This window comes from Cyprinus carpio, chromosome B22 (assembly GCF_018340385.1).
Source record: "Cyprinus carpio isolate SPL01 chromosome B22, ASM1834038v1, whole genome shotgun sequence".
NCBI classification, from domain to species: Eukaryota; Metazoa; Chordata; class Actinopteri; order Cypriniformes; family Cyprinidae; genus Cyprinus; species Cyprinus carpio.
The window spans coordinates 25,652,974-25,664,583 of record NC_056618.1 but is presented as its reverse complement, the minus strand read 5'-3'; the positions used below and the strand labels follow the sequence as shown (position 1 = coordinate 25,664,583).

The 11,610-nt window shown below is 32.3% G+C and overlaps 1 protein-coding gene across 2 annotated transcripts; it reads right to left on the bottom strand.

Annotated features, from left to right (window-relative positions):
• Window positions 1–1,300: 1,300 nt before the first annotated feature.
• On the bottom strand, window positions 1,301–11,398 carry LOC109110252 (guanine nucleotide-binding protein subunit alpha-11-like). 2 transcript variants are annotated; one of them, XM_042748777.1, is made up of 6 exons: window positions 11,151–11,398; window positions 10,521–10,675; window positions 9,091–9,219; window positions 7,681–7,809; window positions 5,942–6,096; window positions 1,301–1,732 (listed from the first exon to the last, which is right to left on the bottom strand). In XM_042748777.1, exons 1-6 carry the CDS (start codon window positions 11,355–11,357, stop codon window positions 1,530–1,532), a joined length of 978 nt encoding a protein of 325 aa, XP_042604711.1. In that variant the 5' UTR covers window positions 11,358–11,398; the 3' UTR covers window positions 1,301–1,529. The 2 variants fall into 2 exon arrangements, with proteins under 2 accessions (XP_042604711.1, XP_042604710.1); XM_042748776.1 differs by lacking the exon at window positions 1,301–1,732 and adding an exon at window positions 4,499–4,727 and having other exon boundaries at window positions 11,151–11,384.
• Between the last annotated feature and the right edge of the window lie 212 nt (window positions 11,399–11,610).

Genomic DNA, 11,610 nt, shown 5'->3' with positions numbered 1-11,610 from the left:
CTCTGCCTAAAACCCATAAAATACTGCTTCCAGATTGTGGTGTGGAGGAGAAAGTGAAGCAAGGGGATTAGAGGAATATCCTCAAGCTGGAGGATGGAGCGGAGCAGAGCAGATCCTTTGGGAACCAGACATTTTTAAATAATTTCTGCATAAATACAGGTCTTTTTTCTTTTGTTCATTTTAAATCATATTGCTATTCCTCATATTTGTATTTTCTTGTATAGGTATTATTGTAATATTTTTATATACCAGGAGTGTTTCGTCCGAGGAGGCAAATAAAAATATTCAAAACATTTGATGAGAAAAAAAAAAAAATCGTAGTACAAAAATAATATTATTACAAAATACAACATTAAAAGGTGTAAAAAAAAAAATTATTTTTCTAAAGAATCCTTGTTTAACTTGCGGCACCAGTAAGGTCTCGCTCTCCTCCCCTGAGCCCATTGAGTTTTAACAGACCCCCTAAAGTGTGCCGTAAGTTTAGTGGGGGGAAATAGAGAATGAATGGGTGAAAGTCATGTTAAGGCAAAGCCTCCATTGCGATATTATAGGATGTTATAATTGGCTATGATTGGTTCATGTGATAAATCCTGCCTCCCACGTTTGCGAATCAGTCTGAATAAACGATAGAATGCTATTAAAAAAGTAAGTAAACAACTCACACTTTTCTAACCACTTTGTCAAGTCAAAATAAGTCGTGAAATGGCATTAAAACATAATCTGTGGGAGTTTTTAGTGAATAATCAGCTTATAACTGAAAATTAAAATAAATCTCTGTGTCTGTGATCAATATTTACCAAGCTTTGATGACTGATGATCTGAAAAATTCAAAAATAGTTCAGAGTTAGCTATTAAAAAGAATACTGGTAAATAAATAATGTGAAGGTAATTATATGAAGTTAAATAATAGTAATTTTTTAAATTAATTTTGTTTCTATTTAAATGTCTTTTACTGTTGTACCATTTCCCAGACTATAAAAGTCCATCATAAAAAATATGATTACTTGGGAAAAACTAAGATAATCAATCAATCAATCAATCAATCAGTCCAATTTTTTATTTAAAAACGAATTCTTATACTATTTAAACCAATGCAACATCTTTTTTTTTTTTGTTGTTGCATAATTTTAACTTTTTATGTATTTTAAGTGCTATGTAATTTTTTTTTTTTTTGTGTGCAAATATAAACACATGAAGTACTTGATTCTCATTTAGCAAACAGTTTAATCAAAGAGTTCATGAAATTTTACCACGAACATGTTGACATTTTGTCAATTTTGACAAATATTTCTGTCACTTTGTCATATTTTGTGAAATTCAGTTTTGGTAGAATATAGAAATTACTTTCAGTGTTAAATGCAAAAAATGTGACAAAATATTTCCAAATGTAAGTGCAATTAATCAGTCAGTGAAGTTAAATCAACTGTATTAAGATGAATAAAGATATCCATTCAACCATGTTATAACATATCTAGTGATCTTAACAATTGTTTTGTCTTTCCAGGAATCAGTTCAGTCTGCTCTGCATCTTAAAGCATACCATATAACTGCAGCTCCTTGACGAGAACGGTCCTCTTGACGTCATCGAAGACCTTGCGGATGTTGTCGGTGTCGGTTGCACAGGTAAAGTGTTTGTAAATGTATTTCTGTTTTCGATTTTGACGATTTAAAGCTTGTTCGAGGTATAGGGCACTGATGTAGTCCATCGCATCATTCTTGTCTCGCTTTTTGCCTGGCATCATAATAAGGTGGAGTTGGAAAACATTTGCATAAAAAAGACAAACAAAAAAGGAAATAGAAAATGTAACCAAAACAAAGTATAGAAAAGGAGGGGAAAAAAGAACAAAAGATTTAAAATTTCACTTCAGAAAATAGAAAACCAGTTTATCAATGCTAAAATTAAAGGCACTTTCCATGTATAGGGTACACTTTGGTTTTTAAAAAAGCATTAGAGGCAAAAAAAAAAAAAATATTACGACCTATTTTTATATAACATAACTATTGTTATATAACATATAACAGCACTTTCAGCATGCAAAGTAAATATTATTATTAATTTTTATAGTTTGTTTTTGTGATTTTAGGTTTTTATGTTTTCTTAATTCTTATACTTATTGTATGTTTAACTTTATATTTTAGAAAAGAAAATAATCAAGCAAATAGTTTTTTTTTTTTTTTTTTTAGATTAGAGGGAAATCTAAAATTACATTTGTTTATCATAAAACCTAATCCAAGAAATAAGAAAAGTTAAAAAAATTTTGTTGACAGTTACAAATCACATAAATAGAATGAAAAATCAAAATGAACAGAAAAAATTACAAACTTAATTTTTACCTTCATAGGTTTACAATCAATATTTTTTAAAGATAAACCACAACCTTTCCATCTACCATTTGCTAAGAAACATAGAAAAAAAACCTTGTATATGTATTTTTGTACTTTATTCATGGAAAGTGTCTATGTGTAGTGGATTCTTGGTGATGTTTATAAACATAAAGGCCTTAAGTTAAATTTACAGTTTTAAACATATTGCAAAACAAATGTAATCTTTCCTGACTGATTCACAGTGAGCACACTAGTATTAGAAATTATGTGTCTAATTTTAATTTGAGCAGATGGATTGGGTCATTTTAAATGCTTAAATAACAATTTAACTGCTAACCCAAGTTTTGTATAAATGAATACTAAATTAACCATATACTGTATATATGCATTGTGTATTAATATATTAAGTGTTTTTTGGTTAATATAATTTTTTTATTTTTATATACTATTACAATAGTTATGAGAAAATAAGAAGAACTATACTTTTATATATATCAAATGTATACACATCATACTGTATATACAAACAAATTCATACATTTGACATAAAAATAACAGTATTATCTCTATTCTGAGCACATATATAAGAGTATTTCTTGTTCTAAAATAAAATTGTTTAAGAAAATTGGTTCCCACTTAATATTAAGTGGCATTAACTATTATATACTAACATCAAAAAATAAGTACAATGTACATATTGTGTTCATATTGTATTGCAAAACACCTCTGCTGCTATTGAGGCTGGATGCGGGTAAGGTTAGGGACAGGTCTGGTGATATTGGTAGGTTTAAGGATAGGTTAAAGTGCAAGGGATGGTCAATAGTGTAATTATAAATGTAATTACAGATGTAATTACACATAGGTATTTATTACAATATATGTTCAATGTAAAAACATGTATGTACACAATAAGTACATTGTACCAAATGATTCATTTAAATGTAAGCACATAGTAGTTAATATAAAGTGGGACCAAAAAAAATATTTCAGATTACAAGCAGTGACATTTTACTTGAAAGATTTTTAATTTAAGACCCCAAATTCTTTGTAACAATTTGGCTTCTGTTTGTGTAATAAAAAAAATTACTCCATGTTACAGAAAGAAAATTATGGAAGCCTGTTTCCGTCAAGGATTCGGACTTTATTTCTCACTATTGTGATATAATTATATATGTATGTATATGTACATATGTATGTATATGTATATGGATATGTATGTATATATATATATACTTGCAAATCCAAGAAAAAAATGCATTCTGATTTTATTTCTCGCAATTCTTTTTATACATTTTTTTATTTCCACCACGGAATACAAAAAACATTCATTGCGATGTTATCTCACAATTCGTACTTTTTTTGGTAACACTTTATTAAGTTGTCCTTGTTACACGTTACATGTACCTGCTATTATAATAACAATAAATTATGCATAATTACACACAAGTAACCCAAAGCCAAGCCCTAATCCTAACCATATAGAAAGCACATATAGGTAATTTACATTACTGAGTACTTAAATGTTCAATTACACTGTAACAAGGACACCTTAAAATAAAGTGTAAACGTTTTTTTTGTTTTTTTTTTTCTAGCAGTTGTGACTTCTCACAATATCATACACTATCAGACTTGTCTTCTCAGAATTGTACCTTTATTTCTCACACAGAATCGTGAGATAGCAGGTTATATTTTTTATGCTTATTTATTATTAGTTATCTTTATTTATTCTGTGGCAGAAACAGGCTCCCATATGACTTTTGAGTCCTATTTGAAAAGAAACTCTCCACCTTCTTGCTCTAAGTAATCAGTAAAGTCACATATTTGGGCCAAACGTTGCTTTGTATTTCTCAGTTCATTCTTGCCTGCGGCTATAATGTGTAAAATTCCTGCCACCCCCTCGAAACCAAAACACGCTGAAAATCTGCCTGTTGTGTGGTGTTCCTGTAACAGTCACAGCTTCCTCATTCTTTCAGAGTGATGTCTCTTTAAGCAGGTGACTTGCAATGATCTAGTTCGAAGAAAGCGTGTCATACCGTAAGAATCTGATGGTTTAATCCACCAAAATGACAACAAAGTAGGAATATAGGAATAGATGGAGCAAACCACAGAGAAATGGAAGCCTGCATAGAGGTGGCACAAGGAAAAACAATTCAAGCCATCAACTGTGCGTCCCTTCAGCTGAGTTTATTAGGTTGGCAGTCAGAGCACTCCGTATTCCTGCAGAGACTTGATAAGGACAGTGTCTTTAACGTCATTGAAAACCTTCCGGATGTTATTGGTGTCTGTGGCGCAGGTGAAGTGAGGGTAGATGATTTTGCACTCCTTTGTCTCCGCACGCACAGCTCTCTGTTCATACATATTGGGGGGTTGTTTTTTTTGTTCTTGCGCATCCCGCCGTTTGCCTGAGGGCGGCACCAAATCACAGGGAAGGGGAGGAGTTAGTACAAGCTTGGAAGGTAAGAGTGATTAAACTGGGAGCACCACATGCAAATTATAGAGGCAGGAACAATAAAGGCGAGAGAAAGAATCTAAGCAAACATTTTTAAAGTTATTATTGGTAGGATTTTTTAGACTATGAATGTTTAACCCTTTTAGAGCTCAAAGTTCGTGGGTGTTTCATTGGGTTAATGTTGTATTAAAGGGACGGATCACTCAGTCATCTTCTAGTGGCCCTGTCTGACTGACTTTCTTTTGTAAAACACAAATGGAGATATTTAGGAGAATGTTTCTTTTATTTAATCAAAAATAGCTTGATTATTTCTGCATTTGTTGAAATGGCAGGGTGTTCTTCAGTGTCATGTGATCCTTCGGAAATGATCCTGATATACTGATTATGCGGAGTAAGAAACATTTCTTATTATCATCGATGTTGAACACAGTTGTGCCGCTTGATATTTTTGTGGAAAGTGTGATACATTTTCATCAGGATTCTTTGATGGATGCAAAGTTTAAAACAACAGCATTTTGTGAAACAGAAATCTTTGGAAACATTATAAACGCAAACAATTCAATGCATCCTAGCGGAATAGAAGTATTGCTTTCTTCATTTTATTTATTTGTTTTTTAATCATACCTCTGATTATTAATAACTGAATAAGCACCAAAAATACTGATAATGATTAAACAGCAAATCAGAACATTAGAAGGATTTCTGAAGGATCATGTGACACTCATGATGCTGAGAATTCAGCTTTGCATCACAGGAATAAATTACATTTTATAATACATCACAATAGAATTTGTCTTTTTAGGCGTACTGTCTCTTTAAATTTAACCATAACAGGCTGTCTATCTTTAAATCTCAAAGATGCAGCTACTCCTATCAGAGAGTAAATGCACGGAACTGGCTATTTTTTGGTTGCCGTTGGTAACAGGGGTAGAGTTCTAAAGCGATCCAACTGGGGCCATTTCCACGAATACTGCCTCCATATCAGCACTAAGAAACTAATATCTGTCCTACACCATCTGCTGTGAAGAAAAACATGTTCCGACTGTATTGTCAATTCTGTTTCCTAGACAGCCTGATATTCTCATCCCATAATATTTATTTTTAAGGGGCAGGGCAGGTTGGGGCTGATTTACTGAATTGTTGGTGCACAAATACTTATTTCCATACCGTCAAACCCTGCGAAGTAACTTTTTAGGTCTGACGTCTTGATCTTTTCCTCCAGGATGTCCATCTTGTTTAGGAAGAGGATGATGGAGGCGCTGGCGAACCACGGCGAGTGGATGGTGGTGTAGAAGAGTGACAAGCTCTCTTTCATGCGGTTGGAGCAGGAGAGAGCAAGCATTCGCAGGCAGAAGTTAATTAAATGAGAGAGACAAGAGATTATGCAATTTATCAGTGCTGCATGAGAAGAGAACAGGAAGGAGCATTTCAGGGAAGGTGCAAACAAACGTGAAACAACAGAATGTGAATCTGTCTAGAAATGTCTGGGTCGTGTTTCACCTCAATGTCAAAAAAAAGAAAAGAAAGAAAAGAAAAGAAAAAGGTTTTTGCATTAATACAATTAAGCCTATTTTAGGGCCATTGCATTGTGACGTTATTTTCATGACAATTCAAATCTGTCAGTAGCGTATTTTAATATGAAAAAAAATTGTGTTTGGTATGTGTTGTAGTGAATTTAATTCATGCTTATTTAATATTATTTAAATAATGATAATCTAATTTATTAAATTAGTACACTAATTAATACAAAAATAAATGTAACCATTTAACTATTATACTTAATTTTATTTTTGTCATATAAAAAAGCATGTATAGATGATTTTCATTGCTGAACAACCATTATTTTAGTATTAATTATATACTATTATATTATTTATTATTATCTTAAATGTGGTTTTATTATTATATTTTATTTTAATTTTAAGTTAATTTTTAATTTCTGTTATCTTGTTATCTTTCATTTTAAATTTTTATGTGATTTTATCATATATATATATATATATATATATATATATATATTAGTGCTGTCAGTCGATTAAAAAACAAAAACATATTAATCACGATTAATCACACCTAACATTAAAGTTTTTTAATATACTTTTATATTGCAATAATTTCACATTCCATCTTAAAATTAATGTAGAAAAAACATAAGGACAGTATATTTTTAATATTTGTTTAGTGGCATATTTTTTGTCTGAAGGTAAGTATCACTGATACCAATACCAATATGTTTCTATAAAATTGTTCGTTTTTTCCTAATATTTAACCATTGACTATAGCCCTTCAACATTATAGTAAAAATATTTAATATTTAAATATAAATAACTTAAGTGAACTTAAAACAATCTTCACATAGACCCATTATAATAAATGTTATTTACCTGTGCCTTTCAGCAAATAGTAAAATATACAGAAATTATTAAACACTAAATTCTAATTTAAATATAGATGAATTCTTAAAGCTACAAAAGTTACTGAATTCCTCTTTTTTTTTTTTTTTTTTTTTTTTTTTTTTGATTAACAGACATCACAGCAGCCGGCTTATTTAGCTGCAATAAATATATAATAACATAATTTTTATCATTTACATTTTATTTATTTTTAGTAAATAAGTTATGCTTTATATTAGTACTTTATTTTATTATTCATTTTAATTAACATTTTAGTTAGTAATTAGTTTTCGTTAGCTAATGAATTACATAATGTCACAATAAGTTACTGATTTTAAAAACAGGCTTTATATCTTTGTGCAAAATAGAAATGTGCCCATTTCTTTTTGTCTTTTAAGTTGTAGTGAAATATGCCTCAGTACTGATCCAAGTCCCGACCCAAAATAGACTGATCTATTTTTTAGTTTAGTTGAAGTGTGATTAAGGCATGTTGGGGGTAAGGAGTGGATATATTCCTTGTTATTCTCCTCCAGCACCTGGTCGTACTCGCTGAGGGAGGCTAAAAATATGAGCGATGTCACATTCTCAAAGCAATGGATCCATTTCCGCCTCTCGGACTTCTGGCCACCCACATCCACAATCTTCAGGGAAAAATAAAAAAGTGGTAAGACCGAGATTAAATCCTGTTGTTTATTCTTGAAACTTTCTGTTTAAACCAAAAACATTAAACACTAACTGTCAACCCCTATTATTTGTTCCTACTTCCTTGCTGTCATATATCAAGCATGTCTACCTCAAAATATACAGGATTGCATCAGCTATTCGACTCATCTTTCTTTATAAAAATGTTTTTAAGTTTTCTGAGTGGAAGGAAGGCTTGGTAGTTTGTCCATGTGTTGCTATATGTAGTTGCTTAGGTGTTCCTAGTGATTTTTAGCACATTGCTATGCTGTTGCTGTGGTTTTCTGGGTAGTTGCCAGGCAGAAATGAAATCTTATTACTGAGCACCAATTTGACACCAGGGGTTCGAGGACCCCTGGATGTTTGTGAAGGAACTGCAAGGGGTTCATGGATTAAAGGAATAGTTCACCCCAAAAATGAGATTTTGCTGAAAATGTATACACCCTCAGGCCATCCATGATGTAGATGAGTTTGTTTCTTCATCAGAACAGATTTGGAGAAATTCAGCATTACATCACTTGCTCACCAATGGATGCTGTGCAGTGAATGGGTGCCGTCAGAATGAGAGTCCAAACAGCTGATAAAAACATCACAATAATCCACAAGTAATCCACACCACTCCAGTCCATCAGTTAATGCCTTGTGAAGGGAAAAGCTGTGTGTTTTAAAGAAACAAATCCATCATTAAGGTGTTTTAACTTTAAACTGTCACTTCTGGCCAAAATATGAGTCCACAATCCATAACAACAATTCTTATAGTGATAAAGACATCCTTCTGTTGTCACATCAAAATCCATATTTGTTTTTTGATATATTTGTTTAGGACTGTTTTCACTTGTAAACTGTTCTTGATGTGTGCATATTTCTCTCCTGATTCAGATGAGGTGACTTTTTCACTGGAGGAAGCGTTATTATGGATTATGGCCAGAAGTGATGGTTTAAACGCCTTGATGATGGATTTGTTTTTGCACAAGACGTTCATTGATGGACTAGAGTGGTGTGGATTACTTGTGGATTAATGTGATGTTTTTATCAGCTGTCTGGACTCTCATCCTGACGGCACCCATTCACTGCAGAGGATCCATTGGTGAGCAAGTAATGTAATGCTAAATTTCTCCAAATCTGTTCTGATGAAGAAACAAACTCATCTACATCTTGGATGGCCTGAGAGTGAACAAATTTTAGCAAAAAAAGTATAAAAGTGAAATATTTTAATTTGATAAGATATATCCATTACAGTACCTGAGGGTGATTTTCTCCACGCTTAAGGAGTAATCGTGGATGCCTGTGGTGGGGAATCGGACTCGGAGCACATCCTGGGCTGTGGGGATGAAGTCTGGATCCGCAATACGGTCCAAATTTGTCATATAGCTAAACAAAAACATCCAACATACGTCATTGTAACACTTCACAACTGTGTGAGTGTGATAAAGTGCCACGATGTTTGCCTTTTGCTTTATTGGTGTTTGTGCTTTAGACAGCAGTTTAATTAAACGTCCTGGCTTGTTTGTGTTTCTTATCACAGCCAGGTTTGTAGAACTGAAACACGATCAAGGAAGCAGGAGGAGAGAACGAGAAGGACATGCAGAACTGTGTAAAGGAGTGATTAGGTAACAATTAGTAATTAGGTACGATGAGTAATTAGGTGAGATTTGATTAGCGATAAGCAGTACTGCCTTAATTCAAGCGTGATTCAAAGTGAGCACTAACCACTTTTAAACAAAAACACACATTATTCATCTTATAACAACTGAAAAGTGAAAATGCGTTAATAATATATGACTAAAATAAAAGACACCACATCAGAAAGAAAACTTGTTAATATTTAATGCAACTGAATGGTTTACTGCAGTACTGACTTGTTTGGACTTGTATGCTTGTCTAAAGATACAGCTGTATTGCCCTCCAATGGTGCTATGTGGATCTGCACAAACCAGTTTGGGGTTTTGATCATAAACATTATACTCATAAACATTTGACAAAAAAAAATTAACTGCTAAAATTCCTTTTATCATGAATATATTAGTAATAATATTATATGTCAGCACTGATGTAATGACAGTCATTTTAATATGTTAGAAATATATTTGTTAACATCATTAATGTAGTTATACTACATTCTAATACTAATCATATAAAATGTAATAAATATCATGTGATATTACAAATCAATTAGCAAAATATTATATAATAGATAACATCTATAAATAATATAAATACCTAATTATATTCTAATTAGAAAATAGAAATACTACATTTAATTAAATATATATACAATTTAATGTATTTATTCATGTACTGATTATTAATAATATAGTATATTAATAACACAGCTAATACAGATCATTTTAGATCTAATAAATTACATTACAAATAAATTAATTTATATATTAGATGATATCATCATTCATTCATCATTCTAATTCTAAGAACATACATGCTTCAAATACTAGATTCAACAGAAGTGTATTCAAATTCAACTTCTTGTATTACTCAGCTGTCTTTAAAATTAATATTTCATGGCCACATATGTTTATTTATTTATGATGTTTTCATGTAATAAACAGTCAGCTGCTCATTATTGTAAAATCAGCCCCTTCAGAGTGATATAAGGCTTTGTGTCAGGGTTCTGATCACGCCATCCAAGTTTATTTTTTGAAACATATACTCACTATTCTGTGGAGTCCAGAAGCTGGTACTCTCTACGACGACTGTAACAGGCCTTGATACCCTCGTCAGCCCAAAGTCGGCGGATAGCCTCCACATACATTCTGTCCAAATGTGCCATCTGACGGATCTCCACTTCCTGAAACTGTTTCCCATATATCTATGGCAACAAATGAGGCTTGTTTATATAAATATTGTGTGGATGCTTTCTATATTTCTGCTCTATTTGAAAGGACGACTGTCGCTGCTTTACATAAAGGTTGATGATTTGTATATATATATATATATATATATATATATGTATACATAGATGATTTGTATATATATATATATATATATATATATATGTATACATGCACATTTATATATACACACATTATTTTGTATGTTGTTTAGTGTTAAAAAAGCAAAAAAGCAAATAATTAAAGTTAGTTTTTGGTCAAATTTGGCAAAAGTTGAACTACCCTGCTCATATAAATTCAGTAGTAATCTCAACCCAATGTCTGAAACCGGTAGTACATGCTTGTGTAAATTGTGCTTTTAGTGTGTGTTTCAAAGGACTGTTGTGCACTTAGTTTCATATATAAATCTGAGAGGGATTCGGAAACAATCTGAGTTTCTCTCTGGCAGGTCACCTCGTTTTGAGGGTTAGCATAGGGAATCCTTAGGGTGTTCATGGCCACCGTCAGAGCCTTCATAGCTGTGAAAATATTCTGGAAAACCAGTTTAGTGTAGCCACGCCTGTCTTCTTCGGAAAAGCCCTTGCCGTGAATAATCCTCATCTGCTTGATAAAAGTCGTCTTCCCGCTTTCTCCAGTGCCTGAAATCCACAATAAATACATCAATATTACATGAAGCAGAACAGGGAGGTCAAATACTAGTTCTGAAACCAGGTCATGGAGCGACAAAAATGGAGAACCGAAAGGAATGCAACGTGCAGATGATAACATTTGAAGCTTTCTTCACACACAAAGGAATGTTATCTGTCCTGATGAGATGTGTTTTTTTTGTGTTTGTTCTGACAGCTGGAGACTGGCAGAAAGTATGCAGCCGGACGTGTTTACTTGCACCTGCACCATCGGGGGACTTTCTCGG